At 39.8% G+C, this 27,414-nt stretch overlaps 1 protein-coding gene across 1 annotated transcript in view; it reads left to right on the forward strand.

Annotated features, from left to right (window-relative positions):
- Positions 1–27,414, forward strand: part of LOC122555067 (cilia- and flagella-associated protein 47-like) — a 451,312-nt gene that overhangs the window by 307,429 nt on the left and 116,469 nt on the right. Inside the window, exons 51-52 of the mRNA XM_043700727.1 lie at positions 2,244–2,387; positions 8,144–8,238. Coding sequence (XP_043556662.1) covers positions 2,244–2,387; positions 8,144–8,238 — 239 coding nt within the window. The remainder of the gene's footprint in view (positions 1–2,243; positions 2,388–8,143; positions 8,239–27,414) is intronic.

Below are 27,414 nucleotides of genomic sequence, written 5' to 3' on the forward strand. Positions count from 1 at the left end.
GTACAATTGCAACATTTAAGAGGCATTTGGATGGGTATATGAATAGAAAGGGTTTGGAGGGATATGGGCCGGGTGCTGGCAAGTGGGACTAGATTGGGTTGGGATATCTGGTCAGCATGGACGGGTTGGACCGCAGGATTTATTTCCATGCTGTACATCTCTATGACTCTATAAATACTTGGTAAAAGGATATGCCATTTTGGGGAGGGTAAGTCCTTGCAGTGTCAAGATTATCCCCACACAACCTTTTTAAAAGACTGTTTGAGTATTGTCATTTTGCTGGAATCATTAGTCACCAACATGTTTTGTTCTTCAATGAAGGAGATACACTTACTTAACCTATTAATGAACTGATTCCAGTCAATTCTTAAACTCACCAGATTTCCTTTCCTGCTCTCCTCTGCCCTCACCCTGATTCACATCTTTATCCAGTTTCTCTCCTAATTCACCTCATATTCACTTTTCCTTGAAATGAACCTCCTGTTCCTTTGATCCTCTTCCCACCAAATTGCTGACAATCCTCCTGACTTGTGAAAGTTGAGCGATGTAAGTTGTTCTGTCTCCTCAGATGTTGTTCCTTCCTGTTTTAACTGAGGCATTATCACCTCTCTTCAAAAAAGAACTTTGATCCCATCACCCTTATAAACTACTGCCTCATCCCCAACCTCCCTTTTCTCTCCAAAATCCTTGAATGTGTTGCTACCTTTCAAGTCCTTTCCAATCTTCCCTGGTACCCTTGTTTGCATTGTTCTAACCTGGTTGTTGCCCCTGCCACAGTGCCACACCATCCCTTACCAAAGTCATGAGTGACATTGTATGTGACTGTTGCAAGGGTAAACTTTCCCCCTTGTCATTCTGACATCACTGAACACACCATCCTCTACAGTGCAATTCAGCTGGGTGGGTCTGCTCTCACATATTTATTCTCAATCAAACTGTAACCAATCAATTGCAATGCTTTCTTTTTCTGCTCCCACATTGTTATCTTTGCCTTGCACCAAAGATCTTTTCTTGGCTCTGCTTATTTCTGATTTCTGTGTACCCTTCTGTGACACCTGTGAAAGCACAACATTAGTTTTCATTTGTAACCTACATGGCAACATCTGGCTTTTCTTCACCACCACTCTACTACTCTGCTGTTGCTAAATTATCAGACTGCTTATGTGATTTCCCACTCTGCATGACAGAAGTTTCCTCCATTTGAATATTGGGAAGACCAAAGTTACTGTTTTTGCCCCCACCCAAAACCTTATTCCCAAGATACTGATTCTATCCCTTGCCCTGATCATAGTTTGAGGTTAAGCAAAACTGTTCACAAACTTATTGTATCAAGGTGATTTTCTGACCTTATATTTGTGTCATCACTAAGATCACCTATTTTCATCCCATAATATCACATAACTTTGCAATTATTTCAACTCAACTGCTGCTACACTCAACTATTTCAATGTACTCCTCGTCAGCCTCCAATTTCTGCCCCTTGCTAAACCTCAGTCCATATAAAACTATATCACCCCTGCCTTAACTTTCAGTGAGTCTGCTCCTGTATCACCCCCTTACAATGACAGCATCTTAACTTTAAAAATCTCATCCTTGTTTTGAAAGGCCTCCACAGCCTTTCCCCTTCCCAACTCTGGTGTCTTTTGTAATTCTACATCTGTGCACCTCAAATTTTAACCCCTTATGCATACCTCATTCCAATTATTCCACCTCTGATACCTGTGTCTTTAGTTGCCTTGGTTCCAAGCCTTGGAGTACCCCTTTCTGCACCTCCCCATTTCTCCACCTTATGTTCCTCCTTTAAAATATATGGAAGCTCTCCTGCTTTTGGTCACCTGATGTAGTATCTATGCATGAAGCTCAGTATAACACTTTGTTTTATAGCGAGCAGTCTGAAGCACCTTAGAATGTTACATTGCATGAAATGTGCTGCATGAATTTGAATTGACGCTATTCTTGTTGCTGAGAAGCAATTTGGCATCATTCTTGCTGCTTGATATTGATTTCATCAATGAGTGAAAAGCACTTCAAAGCTTCAGTACTAGGTCTGGTAATCTTCCCTTGAAGGAATGAACTCTTTTAAACAAATGTCAGCACTAAGATCAATTTGACTAGATCAACATTCCTAGAATTTGAGGTTTGTCTTAAATTGAAATTGGGAGGAACAGTTTTGAATGCAAGTCTTTCACCCAATTAAAAGTAATGTCTATTTTAACAGCACATTTGTGACCTATTTGTTTCAGGTGTCATCTCATTTGTGGTTGAAGACGAAACTCAGCAGCAGCAGATCCCCCAGTGCAGTAGCTCTGTGGAAAAGTTGGATAATGAACAGCCAGCAACAAATGAGACATCAGTGGCATGTGAAGCAAGTGGAGATGTAAATTCTGGTACGTTCTCTTTTAATAACTGTAAATTTTAGCTGCAGCTGTGCATTTGTTTCTTTACTGTCAAAAGCTGCATTTATTCATTTGCCAATCTTTTGAAATCAGCCTCTGGAGCATGTGATACGAATCTGGATCTCCTGACTCACAGATAGGGACACTACTACTGCAACTACAAAAGATCCGGTTCATCATTTATTACTTAGCTTTGGAATGTTTAAACATTGTGTGGAATGTGGCAAACTTGAGAAAGGCAGCAAAAAAAATCCTTCCTGCAGACATTTTGCACATATTGGATTTTAAAAATACACTTACATGGAGTTATCTTTGAGTAGTTTTGACTCAGGCTGTTATACTGAAGAAAGGACATGTTACTATAGCCATCTAAGCTTTTTGTTTTGTTGCTCAAAGTTATGTCAGTCAAGTTTCCAAATACAATCAAAATTCAGCCCCGTGTTAGTAAGGAATGATTGATAGTGTATATGCAGTGCATTTCCCAAAGCATAATCAATTTAGTCCTATGTGAACAGGAAATCTAATCTCAGGACACCACAAGACAATTTTGTCATTATGTTCCTTCTTTTACACAACATCAAATTTTTCAGTTACAAGCATTTGCTGTTCATTCACATGCATGACTCATTTTTTGAAAATATCCTGTGATTCATTCTCCGCAGCATTCACCAACCTTTTCCATAATCCATCTACATATTGATATAAATGGTCTTCCAATGACAAAAATAGGCAGATTACTAATTTGCCATCACACTTCTTCCAGTATTCCCTGTTAAATCCAGATAGAGATTTGTGTCATGTGGAAATCCTCCCTGATGCGGTAAAATGGCCCAAAATTGCAAGTCCCATCTCTGGATGTAGCACTTCCCATTTCTACAGGGGCAGGAATGGAATCAGTTCAGGTCTTAGATTAGATTAATTACAGAGTGGAAACAGGCCCTTCAGCCCAACAAGTCCACACCGACCCGCCGAAGCGCAACCCACCCACACTCCTACATTTATGCATGTGGAGTACATGTAGCCGGCTAATTATTGAAATGGTCAGCTGTCTCCATTTCAATCCAATTTTGATAACCCCGTGCATGGAACCCCAGGGTGTGGAGAACAGACCAACCAAAATCAGACCTGTTCTCAGTGCAATTATTTTGAATAGTTAAGGTATTCCTTTGGACAGTAAGGTACCATCACAGAATCACAGAATTGTCATGGTGCAGAAAGTGGCCATTTTGCACATCCCATCACATTGAACTAGGTCTCTGAGCATTATTTAAACTCTAATTAAATAATATTCCAATACTTTCTTGAATGCCTCAATTGACCCTTTCTCCATCACACTTCAAGACAGTGCATTCTAGACCCGAACCACTCACCAGTGAATTTGTTTCTTTTCTCTTCACCTTGCATTTCCTTCACCTTTCACACTCTGCCTCATGATTGTTTTACAAGCAGACACCTCTCCTCATCTACTCTATTGAGAGCGCTCAAGATTTTGAAAACTTCTCTTGGATCTCCTCTTAGATTTCTCTAATTCCAGTCGAGTTCCCATAAAACAGTCCCATCTTTTCAATCTATCCTCATTGCTGAAGTATGCCCGGCCTCAAGACACCTTGGAGTGGGAGAGAGGGAGGTTTGATGGAGGATCAGGGTTCCTTTAGAGGTAGATATCAGGGTTCATTTGGTGGGCTCAGGTGCCCTTTTGAGATTGTCAACTGTGGAAAAAATGTGCATAATTGTTGAATAAACCTTTACAAATTTTGATTTGTCAAAACCTATCAAGAACTGTCAAGTACTGTCAAAACATTAAGACTTGTCCAGTAGTTTTGAACTGTCAATATAGGTTTTTATAGATGTATTTTCTCAATAGAGTGTAGTCTTCAGAGTGTTGTTTTTTTTTCTTTTTTGTGTGCATGGGTATCTTGTGAATGTTAGATGGATTGACATGGTGGATAAAGGATGTTGGAGGGAGATTTTAAAGATGTGTCTTCAGTCCTGTGTTCAGCAGCACAAGTTGATCTATGTTCGGAGTTCCTCAGCAATGAAACATGGGAGAGTTCTTTGGACACAGACTCCAAAACACTCTTTAACTCTCCCAGTCAAGTACAGAATATTTATATATTTTACATAATAATGATTACGTGCAGCATAAATGTCAGTACTTGCCACATTCTCTCTGACCATTATGCTCCTCCCCAGACATTTGCCAGCTGCATCATACTAAGTAGATTCTGTTTGTTACCATGTGAAGCCTGTGGTTGCTTATTTTCTGGAGGTCAGGATGACTTTGATGTTTGCAGTTGCTTTTGCCCCCTTACAATGCTATCTGTTTCTCATTGCGCTTTTACAAAGTTATCTGTTTATACCATGTTTTATATATTCACCCTGTCCCTAGTGTTTACACCATTTGGTGCATGTCCTCCAGTCCTTGGTGTTTACACCATGTGGCATTCAATCCTCTCTGCTGGCAGAATGGGGGCTTCTCCCCTTACTATCTACAGCCATTTGTTTAAAGGAATTCAGTGAAATTACTTTGTTAGTTTTTTAGTCGCATTTCTATTTTCAGTATATCTCCATGTTTAATATGTAATGGCAATTACCTAAAAGGCTTTTGATTATGATGGGATCAGATATTTCCTTCTACATATCACTAAATAACAAACTTTGGACTTGTTGGTACCAGGTGCTTATCTAGGTTTTTCAAGAGTATTCCTTATCAAAATTGCCTGTGCCTCAAGTTGACTGTGCACAGGAATCTAATTAAGTTCCCTGATATCTAATACGCTAAAGCTGCGACTGTAATTGTATGAATATGTGCATGTGCATACATGCATATGTACTTAAAATTACCTCAAGGGTCTTAGCTAATGTGAGTCAAGATATCCTTTATTAAATAAAAAGTTTTAAATTAGCTTGCTAAAGAACTTCCATCTGGGCTTCCCTTATTAGAAACATCTCAATGTCAGCATTCCTTTCTTTCTTCTCACTAAGATCCTATTGTGATTCCCAAGACATTTTGCTATCTTATCTGGTTACTATTTGTTTGAGGGACACAATTCTGACTGTGGAAACTGCTATGTTCAACTAACAATTCTCTTCAGCCATTTTATATCCACAAAAGCCACAGGCAGCCATTTAATGTTACCTTCAGCCATGGGCATCTTCAACAAATGGTAAAGGGTAATATTTTAAAGTAGACAATAGGCTGGCATAAGGGCTATAAGAGGCCAAGGGATTGGGAATAGAGGCATAACATGGTCAAAGTTGCATGAGGAGTCAAGGGGAATGCATTTCGGCAGAGAGTTGTTGAGGTGACACGAGGGGTTGAGGGAATGGGTCGAGAATATTAAGTGGTCTGGATTGCATGAACATGGGATGAGGACTACAGGACTGTTTTATAACTACCCATCCCAGCCTACTCACTTTGGCAACTGGTGTTCTTCACACCTCTTCCCAGGTCCCAATCCAGCCTGCAGCCTCCATTCCACTCTCACCCACCCCAAACAAAAATGAGTATTCATTCCTAAAAGCTGGGTCCTCAGAATTGAAAATCCTCCTGACTCTGTGTGCTGGACACAGGAATGGAAATCAGGGACCCAGGCTGACTATCTTGCACAGATTTTCCACTTGGGTGTGTGGCACAATGACAGCTTGAGAATTTAATTCCTACTTTAAAAAAATCTGGAAATAAAATGTGGAAATTTGTAAAAAATGACTGAAATTGTTGAATTCTTGAATAAACCCAACTGTTTCAGTAGTGTTCTTTAGGGAAGAAAACCAGCAATCTTGGCTCAGATCCCATAATGACATAATTAACTGCCCCCTGAAGTAGCCAAGCAAGCCACTTAATTATATCAAACCATTATAAACATGGCTATGATCTCGGCCTCAAATCAAACCAAAACAACAAGAGAGTACTCCGGGAAGGCTGGGTGAGATTTTTCGCAGAACATTAAAACAACCTCGTGATGTTCTCACTTTTTAGAGAATGAAATCTGACAGCCAATGCCCCAGATTGTTCCACCACCATTACTGAATGTATCCCTCCTCATTCGTCAGATGGAACCAACAATTAACACATCAATATTTTCCCAGTTCTTGTACTGAATATTGATGATTGGTTAACCAACTCACAGGAAGAAGGAACCAGTAAATAATCCAAATTATGGACTTTTAGCATGCACATGGATGTATTCACAGTCATGTTCAACCAGAATTGCTCATCTTCTCAACCTCATCCACAACCACTGATGCCCGATTTTGACCCTTTTTCTTTATTCCTTGTATTATCAGTAAATGGCTAAAAGCACTGATGTAACGAATGCTGCAGACGTAGAATTGTGCTTGAGATCTAGCCAAACCCTTATCTCTGACTCTGGCATCCTCCTTGTCCACATATATCCTGTCCACAAAAAAAGCAGCCCTCCTCATATGTATTGCAATAATTAAGCAGGGTGATCCATTACATCATCTTAAAGGCAATTAGGGAAGACCATTAAAATGCTTACTTTACCAGTGATATTTACATCCCAAAACTAAATTAAAACACATCTGACTAAATAAAACCTTGTATTTTTTCATTATACTCTAAATATAAATAGTTATAATAAATGGCTTGAACATTAGCAGCTTATATGCTCTTATAACAGTGTAAAGCAATTATTTTCATTCATGGTATATATGTATCACTGGCTGGTCAGCATTTATAGCCCATTCCTAGTTGCCCTTAATAAATTGGTGGTGAGCTGCCATCTTGGACCACTGCAGTCCTTGTGCTGCAGATAGACCCACAGTGGTGTTAAGGAGGGAATTCCAGGATTCTGACCCAGTGATGCTGAAGGAACGGTGATCTGTATCCATGGGATGTGGTGAAAGACTCAGAGGGAACTTGCATCTGCTGCCCTTGTCCTTCCAGATGGTGGTGATTGTGGGTTTGACAGGTGCTGTCTAAGGAGCTTGGTGAATTTCTGCAGTAAATTTTGTAAACAGTGCGCACTGTTGCTACTGAGTGCAAGGACAAATACACTGATCAGCAATGTTCTATCACTTTTAATGTTCCTGGAGTGATACTTTGGAAAAGATCTTGAAAAAGGGCCCATAACATTCCTTGATATTAAATTTCAAAGAGCGTGTACAGAATTTACGACATTATTGCCTTTTACCAGGTTAAATCACATCTTACTTTGCACTCCTTCCTGTTTCAATCATTCAGCTTATTGCAATCACTGCAGGTGTGGACTGGAACTGCATCTCTGTTATTATCAGTTACAATTAAAATTTGTGCCATACATAAATATGCATGGACAGAAACTGTGTTATGGCAATAACGTTTTACTTTTACATATTCAGAATTGTAGTATTCTATGTGTAATATTATTAGGGAATAATGTTGGAGCCTGAAGCTCTGAGTTTGAGTCCTATCCCAGGATTTGATGTCCAAACAATAGGTTTTGTAAGAAACTGCAAATCCTTCTGACAACATGACAATTTGAGGTAAAATTGGTGAGATTCCTGGCCAGCTTTGTAATGAAAGGAATGTTGAAATGTCTATCAACATTATCCATAACCCAGACCAACAAGGTACATGTAAAATTGCATGTTATTGCAGCAGCTTGGATTTCCTGAGTGAACTATAATCCACCATTGCCTGTTATAGTATAGCAATTGCTTCAAAATTTCTAAGAAGGAATACTGTTATGCAACCAACACAGTAATTGTGAAATTCTAACTTTTTACTTTTCTAACCACTGCAGAGAAGAACATATTGTACAGAGTTTGGTTTTATTTGGAGATTAATGCAACCCCAGCTCCACCTGAGCAGTGTCTCTGTGTAACCTGTGCTGTGCTGGTAAGGGAAATATAAGAAAATCCAGTGTTATTATATTTGAAAAGATAGTAAATGTGATCTGAGTAATATGAATATTTTTAGAATTTAACTATGATAGTATTAATTTAAAATCAAAATCTGTAATGTTATAATAAAAATAATTAATACGCTGAAGTTATCAGAGTAGTGATCTCACTATGTGCGCACTGGTCAGGAGGTTTGGTAATCAAGTTAGCTGACCATGTTCAAGCATTTATTATTTTCATTAGAGTACTAAACTGAGATTATAACTTTGAAGTTATTTCTAGATGTATTTTTCACACTGTATATTGCAATATTGTCAAGACAGATTTTAAAATTCTTCCACGTTGTATTTTGATCTGTATTATGGTGAACACAGATAGCTGGACTCCTAGACATGGCATTAGAGATGTTTTGTAATTGTTTCAAATATATTGTAATTGCTTAATTAACATAAGTGTGTACAGTCAGTGGTATATTATTGTGCTTCCCAAAGATTGCCAATTTCTGATGATTAGATACCATTGTATAGTGGTTACAGCATTGACATTGGCAACCCTGAGGGCTGAATTTTAACCCAAAGGAAGTGCTGAATTGGGATCAGGCAACAAGGTTCAAGTGTGTGCCATTTGTTTCCCAACCCAGATGTTTGCATTACAACTATTTTTGCAAGGGCTAATCTTTCCAAATACAGATGCAGCCATTGTTCCATTTGATGTAACAGTAATAGTGGAATGTAGCATGGATATAAATATAAAACTTGAAAAAAGCTGTTAACTGAGAAGTTAGCTGCAATTCTGATGTGACAGATTGAGAGGAGTCCTTTGTGACTTGCTTAGCTGGATGTAGGCCACTTCTTTTGACTGTTTGGCACAACTTTTATCCTGTCCTATAGAAAGTTCTGCAATGAGAGTGCATTGTTTGAAAACCCATACAGTTCAATGTTTAGGACTTCTTGCAGAATAAGTCCAAACATCTGAAAATTGAGGCCCTTTGTGGTGTTGGGCAGCCATTTTCACTGGTACACATTAATAGTCAAATAGTCCATTAAGTTACTAGGTGCAATTCTGCTTTATTTATTTTTTTCCCATGACATAGAAACCTCTTGCTGGCAAAAATACAGTGAAAGTGCAAAGAAGCCAAACTGAGGAACTTCTGCATGACCTTCCCATACAGGGTTAATGATTGCTAACTTATCTTTTTTTCAAATGCATGATTTTACTATTTAGAAAACAAAACTATTTCTGTGAATGGGGCTTTGAAAATCCAGCAATGAGCATTTTGTGAAATCAGATGTAAAATTCACTTCTCTCAATTTCTCTTCTTTTCCACTTTTGGAACTGAATTGCTGTCCTTGGTTATGAACAACTTGAGAGCTGCAAAAGGAGCATGGTTAGAAGCAGGCCCAGATTAACCTGTTTAAGATCAATTTGTGCTCAAAAACTCATGTTAAAAAAACAAATTGCTTTTTGGAATGTCTTTAAAATAAATAGAAAATGAAAAAAATTTACTTTCAAAAGCAGAAAGTGAATTCCAGCCTGAACTCAGCATCATATTTATCAATTTCTCACACTGGATATCTCACATACTCTGAGTGAGATTGTCAGGTCAATATGAATTAAGGGGAATTGTATATTTTGGATGCATTTCCACTGTTAAACAAGACTTAAAATCCTGAAACTTACGTAAGGACATTGCCATAAACAAACCAGGAAACTTTGAGAAATGATTATTCTTTTGTCTGGTAGGGCTATGGGGCTCTAATAGGGACAATTGATGACAGATGTGAATTGGGACAACTTCTACCGAGCAGTGAGCAAGTAGTGGTAGACCTGGTAATTTGCAAAGATAGAGGATGAATCAATGATTTCACAATAGAAGTACCTCTAGGTACTAGTGATCATAAAATAGTAGAAACTCCCACTTAGTTTGTTGGTGAGAAATGTGAGCCTTACACTGGGTTTTCAAACCTAAATAAAGGTACTTATAAAGATTTGAAGATGTCATTAGCTAAAGTGAACTGGTAAACTAGATTAACAGTTCAGATACTTGAGATGCAGTATCAAGTCTTTAAGGAGGTATTTCACAACTCTCAGCAAAGATTTAACCCAGTGAGAAAGACTGTCTCTTTGAGAAGAATGCATCATCCATGCCTAAATAGAATGTCAACAATAGTATCAAATGGAAAGAAATGATGTACAATTCTGCAAAGTTTGCATGTTGTAAGATTTGCAGATTTAAGAACCGACAGAATGAAATAGTAATGTACGATATGGGAAAGTTAACTTGAAAAGTACAAACAGATAGTAAGAATTTCCCCAAATATATTAATACGAAAATAGTAACTAAAGCAAGTGTAAGATCTCTGGAGAGTGAATGTGTTGAATTAATAACTGAAAGCATGAAAGGAAGGAGTAGGAAGAGAATTGGATGAGATTCTGAGGAGAGAAAATAGGAAGTTAGGCAGGAATTTAAAAAGTAGGTACTCAGTGGTGGCAATATTTGGATTACTTCCAGTGCCATGAGCTTGTGAGAGTAGGAATAGGAGGATAAAGCAAATGAATGTGAGGCTGAGGAGCTGGTGCAGGGGCGAAGGATTCACATTTCTGGATCATTGGAATCTCTTCTGGAGTATAAGTGACCTATATAAGGAGGAAAGATCGTACCTGAATTGGAAGGGCACTCATGGGGGGATTTGCTAGAGCTGCTCAGGAGGATTTAAACTAATAATGCACTTGGGGTGTAGGTGTTGGGATATGGGGAGACAGTGAGAAAAGAGATCAGTCTGAGACTGGTATAGTTGGGAAAACAAGCAAGTCAAACAGTCAAGGCAGGCAGGAACAAAGCAGAGAATGAGGTGGGATTAATAAACTAAATTGCATTTATTTCAATGCAAGAGGTTTAACAGGTAAGGCAGATGAACTCAGGGCATGCTTGGGAACATGGGACTAGGATATCATAGCGATTACAGAGATGTGGCTCAGAGATGGACAGGACTGGCAGCTTAATGTTCCAGGGTGTAGATGTTATAGGAAGGATAGAAAGGGGGGCAAGAGAGGAGGGAGAATGGCATTTTTAGTGAGGGATAACATTATGGCTGCACTTAGGCAGGATTCCTGGGAGTACATCCACTGAAATTATTTGGGTGGAACTTGAGAAATAAAAAAGGGGTGATCACCTTATTGGAATTGTACTATAGCGACCCCCCCCTAGTATTCAGAAGGAAATAGAGAATCAAACTTGTAAGGAGGTCTCTGTTATCTGTAAGAATAATAGGGTGGTTATGGTAGGGGATTTTAACTTTCCAAACGTAGACTGGGATTGCCATAGCATTATGGAATTGGATGGAGAGGAATTTAAGTGTGTACATGAACATTTTCTGATTCAGTCGATGGATGTACCGACGAAAACTACTAGAAAACTTGATCTACTCTTGGGAAAGAAGACAGGGCAGGTGACTGAGATCAGCGAGGGACTGCTTTGGGGCCAGTGACCATAAGTCTATTAATTTTGAAATAATGATGGAAAAGGATAGATCGGATCTAAAAGTTGAAGTTCCATATTAGAGGAAGACCAATTTTGATGGTATTAGGGAAGTACTTTCAAAAATTGACTAGGGGCAGATATTCACTGGTAAAGGGATGGCTGGAAAATGGGAAACATTTAAAAATGAGTTAACAAGAGTCCAAAGACAGTATATTCCTATTAGGGTGAAGGACAAGGATGGGAGGTGTAGGGAATGCTGGATGACTCAAGAAATTAGGTTTTAGTTAAGAAAAAGAAGGAAGCATATGTCAGGTATAGAGAGCAGGTATTGAGTGAATCATTAGACCATAAAGGCAGTAGGAGTATAGATTAGATTAGATTAGATTAGATTAGATTAGATTAGATTAGATTACAGTGTGGAAACAGGCCCTTCGGCCCAACAAGTCCACACCGATCCGCCGAAGCGAAACCCACCCATACCCCTACATTTACCCCTTACCTAACACTACGGGCAATTTAGTATGGCCAATTCACCTGACCCTGCACATCTTTTGGACTGTGGGAGGAAACCGGAGCACCCGGAGGAAACCCACGCAGACACGGGGAGAACGTGCAAACTCCACACAGTCAGTCGCCTGAGGCGGGAATTGAACCCGGGTCTCTGGCGCTGTGAGGCAGCAGTGCTAACCACTGTGCCACCGTGCCGCCCACCGTGCCGCCCGTATACTTGAGAGGGAAATCAGGAGGGCAAAAAGGGAACATGAGATAGCTTTGGCAAATAGAGTTAAGGAGAATTCAAAGGTTTCTACAAATACTAGGGAGAGAATAGGGTCTCTTAAAGATCAGCAAGGCTACATATATTTGAAACTACAAGAGTTAGGGAAGATACTAAATGAGAACTTTGCATCAGTAACTATAGACCAGTCAGCCTGACATCGGTGATGGGAAGTTTCTGGAGAGGGTACTGAGAGTTAGGATCTATTTATATTTAGAAAAGAATGAGCGTATCGGTGATGGGCAACATGGTTTTGTGCGGGGGAGATCATGCCTTACCAGCTTGATAGAATTCTTCGAGGAAGTGACCAAGTTGTTAGATGAAGGAAGGGCTGTTGATGTCATATACATGGACTTTAGTAAGGCGTTTGATAAGGTTCCCCATTGTAGACTAATGGAGAAAGTGAAGTCACATGGTGTGCAGAGTGTTCTAGCTAGGTGGATAAAGAACAGGTTGAGCAACAGGAGACAGAGAATAGTAGTTGAAGGGAGTTTCTTGAAATGGAGAAAGGTGACCAGTGGTTTTTCACAGGGGTCAGTATTGGGTCCACTGTTGTTTGTAATATACCATAAATGATCTAGAAGAGGGCACTGTTGGTATGATCAGCAAGTTTGCAGATGACACAAAGATTGGTGGACTGGCAGAAAGCATAAGGGACTGTCAGGAGGATATACATAGAGTTGGGCGGAAAAGTGGCAGATGGTTTTCAATCCAGACAAATGTGAGATGATGCATTTAGGCAAGTCTAATTCTAGAGCGAATTATACAGTAAATGGAAGAGCCTTGGGAAAAGTTGATGAGCAGAGAGATCTGGGAGTGCAGGTCCATTGTACCCTAAAGGTTGCTGCGCAGGTTGATAGAGTGGTCAAGAAGGCGTACAGTATGCTTGCCTTCATTGGATGGGGTTTTGAGTATAAGAGCTGGCAAGTCATGTTAAAATTGTACAGGACGTTGGTTCGGCTGCATTTAGAATACTGTGTACAGTTCTGGGTGCCACATTACCAAAAGGATGTGGACGCTTTGGAGAGGGTGCAGAGAAGGTTTACAAGGATGTTGCCTGGTATGGAATGTGCTAGCTATCAAGACAGGTTGAGTAGGTTAGGTTTATTTTCATTAGAAAAATGGAGATTGAGGAGGGACCTGATTGAGGTTTACAAAATCATGAAGGATATAGACAGAGTGGATAGAGATAAGCTTTTTCCCAGGGTGAAGGATTCCATAACAAGAGGTCATGCTTTCAAGGTGAGAGGTGGAAAGTTTAAGGGGGATACACGCGGCAAGTACTTCACACAGAGGGTGGTGGGCATTTGGAAGGCATTACCAGCAGAGGTGGTAGAGGCAGGCATGGTAGATTCATTTAAGATGCGTCTGGACAGATGCATGAGTAGATGGGGAGCAGAGAGATACAAATGCTTAGGAATTGACAGACAGGTTTAGACAGTACATTTGGATCGGCTCAGGCTTGGAGGGCCAAAGGGCCTGTTCCTGGGCTATAAATTTTCTTTGTCCTTCTTTGTTTTTTGTTAAGTGATAACTGTGGAGAAGGATCTGAGAGATAGAGAACATGGGAAATAAACAGCGACATATTGAAAAATGTCCATATTACAGAGGAGGAAGTGGTAGATGTCTTAAAAGGCATAAAGATCAGGTGTACCCTAGAGCTCTGTGGAAAGCTAGGGAAGTGATTGCTGGGTCCTTTCCTGAGCTACTTGTATCATCGATAGGCATAGGTGAGGTGCTGCAAGACTGGAAGTTGGTTAATGTGGTGCCACTATTTAAGAAAAGTGGTAAGGACAAGCCAGGGAACTATAGACTGGTGAGCCTGATATCGGTGATGAGCAAGTTTAGATTAGATTTTTTTAGATTAGATTAGATTAGATTACATTACAGTGTGGAAACAGGCCCTTCGGCCCAATAAGTCCACACCGACCCGCCGAAGCGAAACCCACCCATACCCCTACATTTACCCCTTACCTAACACTACTGGCAATTTAGCATGGCCAATTCACCTGACCCTGCACATCTTTTGGACTGTGGGAGGAAACCGGAGCACCCGGAGGAAACCCACGCAGACACGGGGAGAATGTGCAAACTCCACACAGTCAGTCGCCTGAGGCGGGAATTGAACCCGGGTCTCAGGCGCTGTGAGGCAGCAGTGCTTACCACTGTGCCACCGTGCCGCCCACGAAGTTCAAATCCACAAGTTGTTGGAGGGAATCCTGAGGGACAGGATTTGCATGTATATGGAGAGACAGTATCATCGATAGGCATAGGTGAGGTGCTGCAAGACTGGAAGTTGGTTAATGTGGTGCCACTATTTAAGAAAAGTGGTAAGGACAAGCCAGGGAACCAAAGACTGGTGAGCCTGATATCGGTGATGAGCAAGTTGTTGGAGGGAATCCTAAGGGACAGGATTTGCATGTATATGGAGAGACAACGACTGACTAGGGATAGTTAGCATGGCTTTGTGCATGGGAAATTATGTCTAATGAACTTGGTTGAGGTCTTTTCAGAGATAACAAAGAAGATTGATGAAGGCAGAGCAGTGAGTGTGATCTACGTGGACTTCAGTAAGGCGTTTGAAAAGGTTCCTCGTGGTAGACTGGTTAGCAAGGTTAGATCACATGGAATACAGTGGAAAGTAGCCATTTGGATACAGAACTGGCTGGAATGCTGGTGATGGAGGGTTGCTTATCTGACTGGAAGCCTGTAACTAGTGGTATGCCACAAGGATCGGTGCTGGGACCACTGCTTTTCGTCATTTATATGAATGTTTTGGATTTGAACATAGGAGGTACGGTTAGTAATTTTGCAGATGACACCAAAATTGGAGGGGTATTGGACAGTGAAGAAGGCTATCTCAGAGTACAACGGGAACATGATCAGATGGGCCAATGGGCCGAGAGGTGGCAGATAGAGTTTAATTTAGGTAAATGTGAGGTGTTGCATTTTGGAAAGGCACATCAGGGCAGGACTTACCATTAGGTGTATAAGGTCCTGTGGAGTGTTGCTAAACAAAGGAACTTTGAGCGCAGGTTCATAGTTCCTTGAAAGTGGAATCTCGCGTAGACAGGATAGTGAAGAAGGCGCTTGGTATGCTTGTCACTATTTGTCAGTGCATTGAGTACAGGAGTTGGGAGGTCATGTTGCTGCTGTTCAGTACATTGGTTAGGCCACTTTTAGAATACAGCATTCAATTCTAGTCTCCATGCTATAGGAATCCTATTGTAAAACATGAGAGTTCAGAAAGATTTACAAGGATGTTGCCAGAGTTGGAGGATTTGAACTACATGGAGAGGCTAAATAAGTTGGGGCTATTTTCCTTGGAATGTCAGAAACTGAGGCTTGACCTTATAGAAGTTTATAAAATCATGAGGTGCATGGATAAAGTAAAGAGACAAGGTATTTTCCCCAGGTTGAGGGAGTCCTAAAGTAGAAGACACAGATTTAATGTGAGAGGGGACAGATTTAAAAGGAACCTAAATGACAACTTTTTCCCACAAAGTGTGATGGGTGTATGGAATAAACTGCCAGAGGAAGTGGTAGAGGCTGGAATAATTACAATATTTAAAAGGCATCTGGATGTGTAGATGAATAGGAAGAGGTTTGAGGAATATGGGCCAAAAGCTGGCGAATGAGACAAGATTAATTTTGGATATCTGGTTGGCATGGACGAATTGGACTGAAGGATCTGTTTCCATACCGTACATCTTCTGGCTCTGAATGTTGAATGGATGTTTTATGTCTGTCTTTGCTGTAGAAGACTTAGATATTTGAAAATTAAGGTGTCAGAGGGAGGAACTTAAAATAATCATCATGAGAAAAGTACACAGAAAACTATTTGACCTGAAAGATGATATGTTCTTAGAACCTGATGACCTGCATTGTAGAGTCTTCAAAGAAATAACACTTGAGATAGAGATTTTGATCATGATCTTCTAAAATTCCTTAGATTTGGGAAGTGTTCCAGCAGATTTGGAAACAATATATGTTCCACCTTTATTCGAGAGAGGAGAGAGACAGAAAACAAGAAACTTCAAGCCAGCTAATGTAATATCAGGCGTAAGAAAACTATTAAATTTCATTATTAAAGCGGTTATAGGAGGACACAGAAAATCATATGATCAGGCAGTGTCAGCATAATTTTGTATAAATAAAATTATGTTTAATTAATTAGTTATTTGAGTAAGTAAAGCATAACTTGGATGAAGGGGAACCTGTAGATACACCATCAAAATTTTTTGTACGAGGGCATAGTGGGCGGCACAGTGGCTCATTGGTTAGCACTGCTGCCTTGCAGCGCCAGGGACCTGGGTTCAGTATCAGCTTCGGGCACCGTCTGTGTGGAGTTTGCACATTCTCCCTGTGTCTGCGTGGGTTTCCTCCAGGCACTCTGGTTTCCTCCCCACAGTCCAAAGATGTGCAATTCAGGTGAATTGGCCATGCTAAATTGCTTATAGTGAGAGGTGCATGAGTGGGGTAATGGGCCTGGTGGGTTACTCTTCAGAGGGTCTGTGTGGACTTGTTGGGCCAAAGGACCTGTTTCCACACTGTAGGGAATCTAATAATCTTTCAACATGTTAACATATTAGCTGAGAGGAAGTGAACTGGGCCAGTTTTTTAGATTGTCGGGTTGTAACTAGTGGAGCTTCACAGTGATCAGCGCTGGCTCTGAACTATTCATTATTGATATTAGTAATTTGAATGAAGCAATTAAATATATGTTAGTGATATTTCCCAATGACACCAAATAGTTAGGAAATTAAGTTGTCAAAAGACATTGACAGCAGAGTAAAAATAAGTGGCAGGAAGAAGATTGGCATATGGATGTGAATGTGAACTTGTCTATTTTCTCAGGTAAAATAGAGAAGCAATTTTTTTAAGATGGATACTGGTTGCAAAAGTCAGTCATATGGAAAGAGCTGCAAATTCTTACATGTGAATTATAAAATATTAGTACATAAATGCAGCAAGTGATTTGGTAATAAATGGTATCTTAAATATTTGTTGCAAGGGACATTGAATATAGAAGTCAGAAAATGTTATTGTCACTGTATAGCACCTTTTAATAAAGCTATGTCTGAGCTACTAGGTATAGTTTTGGTTTCCTCATGCTGAAGAGATACAATTACATTAAAAACAGCTCAATGCTGGTTGCTTTCACTGAATTGAAATGATAAACTTCCCTCATGAAAAATGTTGAACTGGTTAAGCCTTCACCAGTTGCAGTTTAGAAGAATGAGAGATGATCTTACTGTAATCTAAGTTCCTTGTGGATCTAGATAGAATATATCCCAGGAAGAAAATTCCTCTTGTGGGGAAACTAAAACTCAGGGACACAGTTGAAGAATAAGCAGTTTCCCTTTCCAGCTGTAGCTTTCCTCTGAGGTTTGCGAGTCTATGAAATTGTCTTCCCCAGAAAGCCATAGAAGATGGGTTTTTGAATTTATTCAAGGATGAGTTAGATATGTGACAAACAAGCCAGGAATTATGGGAGTCGGATTGGAAAGTGAGATTGAGACCCCAATCAGATTAACCATATGCTATTGAATTGGCGTGATCAACTCTTTTTTTTAATATAGAGTCATTGTCATAGAGATGTACCGCACCTTTGGTCCAACTCATCCATGCTGACCAGATATCCTAACCCCAATCTAGTCTCATTTGCCAACACTTTGAATGTAGAAAGATAAGGAACAACCTGATAGAAGTTTACAAAATAAGGGGAGGTGTGGATAGAATGGATAGAATGGATAGTCTGAATCTTTTTCCTAGGATAGAAATGTCAATTACCAGAGAACATAGGTTTCAGGTATAAAGGTAATTTAGAGGAGATGTAAGAGGTGGGACTTTTTTTTAACATGGAGGGTGGTATGTGCCAGAAATGTGCTGCAAGAGGAGGTGGTGAAGGTTGATACATTAGCAACAGTTAAGAGCCTCTTGACAGATGTATGAACAGACAGGGAGTAGTGCGATACAGTCAGCACAGGGGGCAAAAGGTTTCTAATAGTTTAGAAAGGCCATAAGTATCGGCACAGTCATAGAATAATAGAATCTCTACAATGTTGGAACAGGTCCTTCGGCCCAACAAGTCCACACTGGCCCTCTGAAGAGGAACCTATCCAGACCCATTCCCCTACCCTATTACTCTACATTTATCCCTGACTAATGCACAAAACCTGCACATCCCTGAACACTACGAGGCAATTTAGCGCGGCCAATTCACCCAACCAGCACATCTTTGGACTGTGGAAGGAAACCGGAGCACCCAGAGGAAACCCACACAGACATGGGGAGAATATGCAAACTCTATACAGGTAGTCACTCGAGGTTGAAATTGAACCCAGGTCCCTGGCACTATGAGGCAGCAATGCTAACCACTGAGCCACCATGCTGCCCTTTTAGTGCGCTGAAGAGCCTGTCCCTGTGCTATACTGTTGTTTCTTCTCCAGTTCCTGCCTAATTCTGTTGTAATAAGCCGGCACCCAGTTCAGTCCTAGCACCAGTCTTAACTTTATCTGTAACTATCATAAAATTTATGGAAGAATGATCACTGTTCCCAAAATGTTCCCCTGCTGAAACTTCAAATCACATGACCAGGCTAATTCTGCAATGAAAGGTCAAGTATGGCACCTTCCTTGGTTCCCTCGTCAGCTTCAGCAGCAACCCAACCTCTCCACCCAGCACTTTCCCTTGTAAAATCTATACCCCTCACCTCCATCCAAGGCCACAAAGCATTCTTCCACATCGGCAGAGATTTCCCTGCACATTCACCCACCTCACCTACTGTGTCCATAGCTCTCGACATGGTCTCCTCTACATCGGGGAGACAGGATACCAACTCGCGGAGCGTATCAGGGAATATCTCTGGGACACACGCACCCACTGCCCTATGGTCAACCACTTGAACTGCCCCAAGGATATGCAAGTCTTGGACCTCCTCCACTGCCAAATCCAAGCCACCTACCAACTGGAGGAAGGATGTCTCCTCTTTCACCTTGGGACCCTCCGACCACACTGCATCAAGTTCGACAGTATCTTAAGATTTAACACATCGTAAAATATGACAGATAGATGTAGGGTAATTAAAGTACAGCAGAGTGAAGGCTATTCAGTCCATTAATTCTGCATTGGATGTTTTGAACAGCAAACCAATTAGCCACACTCGCTGCTCCTTCCCCATATTCCTGCAATATGTTTTTCCTCAAAATATTTATTCAATTTCCTTTTGAAGGCTACCATTGAAGCTGACAAACTATTTTGGAAATTGAGCTGGTACTGGACCTCGACAATTCTTCATTTTCTAACTAAAACAAATTGCATGTACATGAATGCCACGTTAGGTATGCCCTATGTTCCACAGTTGAACAAGTGACAGGAGGCCACTCCTTGTATCTGTAACTAATTGAAATGCAACTACAGCAGTGCTGAGGATCTAATTTGTTTTAAGTTACAGGCATAAATGTTTAACTAACATTGGCAGGAACCCAGGATAGCTACCAGGAATAACAATAGGCATGTAATTCATTCACTTAAATATTTCTTTTCATTTCATCCTTTAGCAAAGAGAGGCTGAATGTTTGTCTGCTTGTCTGTGGCTCTGGTTTTAGCTGTGGGGAAGGAAGTCAGAAAGTCTATGCAAGGAAATTGTCTAGAGAGTCACATCTAATTTTTCCATTTCCTTTGGCAATGCCTGATTACAATATGCAATTGCTTACTTGGAAATTACCATTCTATTCGATGTGGGCAGTGCATTTTATGAGCAGAAAAGGTTACTGCTAAAGAACTAATTAAGATTTTTGGTGTTTATTAGTGTCTAACTAATGCACAAAAAATAAAGCAAGCCTCTAACAGGGCATTTTTTTGTGATATATGTTGTAAAGTTAACTTGTTGAAAAAGAAAGATTTAAATGCCTCACCATATCTAAGTCAATCATTTTGGGATTAGGATGGGAGGGAAAGAGAGAATAGAAAATAGTTAATATATTAAAGTTGGTCTGATTTAGATCTGTTAATCTGTTTGTCTTCACGACTTCTATGAAATAGGAAAATAAAACAAACAGAAGTGATTAGCCAGGAGTGTCTAGTACTATACAAATACTACTGTAAGAACTGTTAACTGGTAGAGGTTGCAATCAAGCCCACTGTCAGGTTGGAAGTGGCTGAGTATTAAGGTGGGCTGTTTTAAAAGGCCCGTTTCAGTTGTGCCTTCATCCCATCATTTTGAAATGCTAAGCTCTCTATCTTTTGTGCCTGACACATCTTTAACCCTTCTAGACACTCCTTGGCTCAATCCATGCCGACTCATACTAAATCAGATTGTAACCCCAATGACCCCTCATGCCCTTCATGTCAACGTATGTTTCTCACCAACTCCGTGGCTTCTTGTATCCATGTGTCAACTTATGGTCAACTCATGCCAACCTCCATAACTCCTTTTTGGCCTATGCCATATTAATACCAACTCATGCCAACATGTTTACAAATGTTTGCCCTCACACCCTCCATATCGATATATGAGCATCCACAATTGGTGGACCTCAGGAGCCTTGTTGAGATGATATATAATAATGGTCAAAACATCTATAATGGCCTTTGCTATTGCCAATAAAAATCCTCCCATTAACGAAAGTGCAATCAAGTAATTTTAAATACCTACAAATATTAACTCCCATGTAAAACAGACACATTCAGAACCACACATCAATAAGAGAACTAATTCTTAAATAATCTTTTTGAGATGTCAATTAAACTGTAAATTTGCAATCACTTACCAAAATAATTGTTATTTGTGGAAAGTAACCAAGTATGAATAATGACATAATGATAGGCCTTAGAGTAATGTCAAAACAGCTATTGTCATTTCTACAGTATGTTTTTCTTATTGATACAGGCAGCCTTGTTTAGAAAAAAAAACTATTCAAGAGCTGGCAGTTTAAGTAACTGCACAGATTGACTTATGTTTTTCCCCTCCAGAGAAGATTTTTTAAAAACTTTGAAGAGTTGGAGATTTAAATAATTGCACAGTTTGACAGTTCTACAGTTGTTATGCACACGACAAGCTTTTACAACTTCTCCAAAAATTCATGAATCACAAGGGTTAAGGCCCTTGCCAATTACTAGCCATGAAAAGGCCTACTGTTGCTACCTTTTCACCCTCAGCATGGACAGGCCCATGCCAAAGCATTAGGTCAGCACCTCTTGCTGTAAGGATTGCTGCTGGGCAAGCAGATGGATACCTTTCTGGTGTTTCCTCTTCCCATTGGGGGCAACCACCTTCCAACTCATTTCCCCATTTATCCTGTAATGTCCCTACCTCTGAGTCGGGAAGCCTATATTTAATCAAAAATAAGTTGATTAGAAGATTAATGGTACAGGCCATCCAATCTTTTGACATGGTGCGGGGGACACATTGTACTTGCACATATTAGCAATGTAAGGCTTGGCACATTGATAAACATTAATCTAAAAAAACCATTGCCTTGAATTGAAATAAATGAGTAATTTATAAAAGTGACCATTAAAACTTACTATTAGCAGAACTTACTAATAATTTTTTTGTTGTTCTGAGTTAAGAAACAGAACAAGAAAGAAACAGACTAGATCCCTGATCTAGAATAAATCCCATTCATTGTGCTTGTGTAATGAGGAATCAAGAATCTCCCTGTGCTAATATTTAAAACGTAATGACTCACTCCAAAATGTGCAGAGGTAATGTGGACAAACCAATTTAAACAATTTGTCTTCTCTTACACTTTCCACTGAGAACTCTAACATAGTGGACAATTTTGACTGACTTCGATAGCAATTAAATATATCATGTATATCCTTGAATCAATATCACTCATTTTATTCTAACATTTAATGGAAGAGATACCCCCAAATAACCAGCTTTATATGTTTTTAATGGAGCTACAAGTCTCGGGAAATGTTATTGAATTTCTCTCCCTGTACAAAAAGCACCCAACCTCTAAATAATGACTTTTTTTCTTGAGATCAGGAACTATAGCCATGTGTCTGCTATGGTTCATTTAAAAAAAACCTTTCCACGAGCAGATATGAAACCATTTTATACCTGTATTATATAAGACAGATTGATAGGAGACATTTGATCTAATCAGAATGGTTGGGTATTGTCCACATATGCCCTGATTGACTTGGATTGATTCGGAAATGCATAAGTCATTTCATGTTTCATTTCATAATTCAGGAAGGCTGACAACTGATAATTTCTCTCTGTTAGACTATATATCACGTCAGATACTCAGCTGGATTTAACTAATTTTTGAAGACATTATAATGTTTATGCTGATTTTTTTTTCCTCATTTAATGCTGCACTCAAAATTCTTCTCAGCATGATTTTGCTGAGCCCAATAATGATTCTGGATGTATGCAATGGTGTTTCACCTTGTTAAAAGACTGATAATTGCCATTTAAGGATATTCTATCTCTAAATACACTAATTTGCAGATGCTTCCTATGTGTTATTTTTCAAATAGATATTATGCTATTGCAGGAAGTTTCTTCATTTTCAATGCATAGCAACGACTGAAGCAGAGTACATTTTACTTGACAAGTGAACAGGGGTCTTAATGTATGAAGAAATGGAAAGATGGAATATGAGCTGGCCATTGAGTTAAGCCAGGAAGATGCATTCACCGGTCTTGCAATTTTCCCATTTTATAAAATATAGGCAAATCCTAAGTGTTGCCTGGGCACCATAGAGCAACATGCCAGGAAGCTATGATCCTTAATGTAAGGTGACCAGCTGACTGAGCCAGTAGAACAGCATTATTAATGTGTTTGAAGATCGTGAATCTTAGAGTATCTTTTAATGTAATAAACCTTCTCAAGGCCCTTCACAAGGAGAATTATTAGACAAACTTTGGCACGAAGTACATAAGGAGATACAAGAAAAGGACACATGACCTCAGAGTAAATTAATGAGAAACATGATGCAAAAACATATTAGTCTGAAGTTAATTGCAAATGCTTCAGCTTTGTCACTTTAACTGATGTCCTGAGCTTCTCCAGATTCGATTCCAGCCTCGGGCGACTGTCTGTGTGGAGTTTGCACATTTTCCCCGTGTCTGCATGAGTTTCCTCCGGGTGCTCCAGTTTCCTCCCACAGTCCAAAGATGTGCAGGTCAGGTGAATTGGCCATGCTAAATTGCCTGTAGCGATAGGTGCATTAGTTGGAGGGTAGTGGGTCTGGGTGGGTTACTCTTCGGAGGGTTGGTGTGGACTGGTTGAGCCGAAGGGCCTGTTTCCACACTCAAGGGAATCTAATCTAATCATTGAGAATACCAGGTTGCCATTTAGCACAATGGTAGTCTCAAAGAAGACAATGGATGTTATCCTTAATGTGAAGACAAGTCTGTGTAGTGGTCTCTTCTGCCAATACTGTAATGGACATATACATGTCTGACGGGTAATCAGTAAGGACAAGGCCAGTAGATTTTTTTCTGTTTTGGTGATTGTCTCACCCTCTGTTCCAGATGCAGCCTAGCAGCTTTAAGACTTGACCACTTCAGTCAGTAGTGGTGTTACTCAGCCACTATTGATGTTGGATATTTCAGTCCATCACCCAGTGTATATTCTGAGCCATTGCCACACTCGGTGTTTTTTCTAATTTTTGTTCAAAATAGAGCAGTCGTCATTTGTCAGCTGAATGTCCTCAACCAGGTTGCATTTGGGGGTTTGATGGTAATCAGCAGGAGGTTTCCTTTATCCCTGTTTGACCTAAACTTATGAAATTTCATGCGGTCGGTGGTCAAGATTCCCAGGAAATCACTCTCCCAACGGGATGTCACTGTCTACCACAACTAGTGGGATTGTCCTGTTGGTGGGGCAAGACATACACAGGGATAATGATGCTGTGTCTTGTGTATTGTTTGGTCAGAATAATTATATCAGGCTGTTGCTTGATAGTCTGTGGGGCAGCTATCCCAATCTTAGCAGAAGCTCTCAGATGTTATTAAGCAGGACCTTTTGTAGAGTCAGTAGGGCTGAGTGTATCTTTGTTGTTTCTGGTGCTTAGGCTGATTCCTGTTTGTTTTCTGTTAATGTAATTATTGTTGTGCAGAACCATGTGATTGTCTGGGTTTATCCTGAACTTGAAGACTGATTTCTAATAAAAACAACTTGCATTTATATCATGTTTTTAATGTGATAAAATACTCCAAGGCATTTTGCAGGATTGTTACGAAGCACAGTTTGACAACTAACCCTGTAAGGAGATACAGTATTAGAACAAATTATCATCAGCTTGATCACAGAGGTAACAAGAATCTGGGAGGGAGCGCTTTGTAGATCTTGGGCCTTTGTGACCATTAATGGTGTAGTGCTTAATGATAGGATGCTCAAGAGACTAATAAGTGTAGATATGTTGGAGAGCTGTGGGCGCTCGAGGAGCTTACAAAGGTAGGGAAGGGAGAGGCCATAGAAGGATTTGAAAACAACGATGAGAATTTTAAAATTGAGATTTTGGTTAACCAGCAGTTTATGTGAGAACAGGGATGATAGATTATTGAATGTCGTGTATTTTAGAACATAGGCTACTGTGTTTTGGATTGCCTCAAACTTTTGGATGATAGAATGTGGGAAGCCACTTAGGAATATGTTATACTTACCAAATCAAAGTGATAAAGGTGTGGATAAGAGTCTGTTTCTGCACTTCCCCTGATGTTATTATCTTGTACAGAAAATTACTTATATTAGATCTATATTCCATTGATCTGATGTCAGCATCTCATTAACAGTTCTCCTTGACTTTTATGTGATAAACTTGTCAGGGTTATTATCATTTTGAATATTCTGCTTTCCTTCTCTTTGAAAATTTCTTTCATCTCCAATAATGACATCTTTCTTGTATCTTCAGCTGCTATTAGGTCATGCCTCTTGTTGACTTCACCTCAGTTCTCATAGATACCTGCTCAGAGAGCTTTCCTCCTGTGTCAAGTGAAAATTGTAAGTGGTTCAGTAGAAAGAATGAAATACAGAAATAATGCATTTCTTCTATGTTCCTTCTACCATATCTCTATTGTTTGATCATCAAACCATGCTATGTCCATCAGAGGATCAGTGGGCATAATGCACCCACCAGCTGCCCCTGCCTGCTGCATCATTAGAGTCCTATACCTCATTTTAATTCTGCAAATGAACTATAGGTACAAATGGTTCCCCACTGTACCTCTGCTTTCTTCTGAGGACACTATCAGATTTCATAGGTTCTAACAGATGCTAAGTCCTGATGAAGGGCTTTTGCCCGAAACGTCGATTTCGAAGCTCCTTGGATGCTGCCTGAACTGCTGTGCTCTCCCAGCACCAGTAATCCAGAATCTGGTTTCCAGCATCTGCAGTCATTGTTTTTACCCAGATGATAAGTGCACCTATTGTTTGGACTGCTCCAGCAGACATAAAGACTGTTGGAAACTGGTAATGTGCATGTGGGGTACTTTGCTTATTTGTACCTGGCCATCAGAATTGGGGCCTATGTTTGTGTTAGGACCACAATTTGCATAACTTAAAGAGACTCTAATTTGATTCAGGTGAGCTCTTACAAAGACTTAGCAAGGTGACAGAGGGTTGTATCAGAATAGGAACAGGCTGGTTAGTACAACTGTCCAATGTTATGATGTTGTGGTATTTCCTTCGATGGAAATTAAAGTTAATTTTTTTTCTGTCTGTGCTTCATTAATCGTGAAAATAATATTAATAACAGCCAGTTACAATAACAAGTGTGTAGTTACCAGATTAAAGAGAAACTGACAGCAATATTGGAGATGCAACTTGAACAGGTTGGCCTGCTATACATTTGTTATACATCACAAGATCTGTCAATCATAGATTGCCTACAGTATAGAAAGAGGCCATTCAGCCCAACAAGTCTGTACTGAGCCTACAAGCAGCATCCCGCCCAGACACAGCACCAAGGCCCCTGTCACTATAACTCAACATTTATCATGGCTAATGCACCTAGTCTGCATATCCCTGGACACTATGGGGCAATTCAGCATGACCAATCCACTAAACCTGCACATCTTTTGACTGTGGAAGAAAACAGAGCACCTGATGGAAACACACGCAAACACTGGGGGAACGTGCAAACTCCACAAGGTAATAAGGTTTCAATATTTCAGTAACCTAATAGCCTGCATTTTACCACAGATATTACAGCCTATAAAATATTAATTAATGCTGTATTTAACTTTTTGCATCAAATAATTTCTACGAATTTCAATACAATATGTTCAGGGGCAAAGAAAACTTCAGTTTCCCTTTTGATAAGTTGATTTATATTTTGGTTTATTCTGACAAGTAAACCATCTTCGGAATTGTGTGAAATTTTCATTCTTGCTGAAACACAAACCACTTTTATCAAACAGCAGATCAAAAAGAGTCATCTATCCATATAATTAAAACAAATGTGCTTGACATGTCTTTCAGAGACATTACACAGCCAGAATGTCAAATATCCATTAGGAAATAAAATTATCAATTGTATTGATAACTAATAAGTTTTATAAATAGTCACAGTTAAATCCACAATCAAGAATCTGAAGCAACAGTGCTTTTTCAAAATTTGGTTTCTTGGGGACTTGGTGGAATATGATAGGAAGGGAATGTTTGAAATGTTTTAGTGCTAACATTAGGTTTTATGGTAGAAGACAAGAGAACCTACAACCATGCTAAGTGTTCAGGTATTAGGCGTAAAGATTTGATATTAGGATAAACTTCACTGTTCAGTCTCAAACAAGACTCTGTTAGTCAGGAGAGAAAGTGAGGGCTGCAGATGCTGGAGATCAGAACTGAAAATGTGTTGCTGGAAAAGCGCAGCAGGTCAGGCAGCATCCAAGGAACAGGAGAATCAACGTTTCGGGCATAAGCCCTTCTTCAGGAATGAGGAAAGTGT

This window comes from Chiloscyllium plagiosum, chromosome 12, assembly GCF_004010195.1.
Source record: "Chiloscyllium plagiosum isolate BGI_BamShark_2017 chromosome 12, ASM401019v2, whole genome shotgun sequence".
NCBI classification, from domain to species: domain Eukaryota; kingdom Metazoa; phylum Chordata; class Chondrichthyes; order Orectolobiformes; family Hemiscylliidae; genus Chiloscyllium; species Chiloscyllium plagiosum.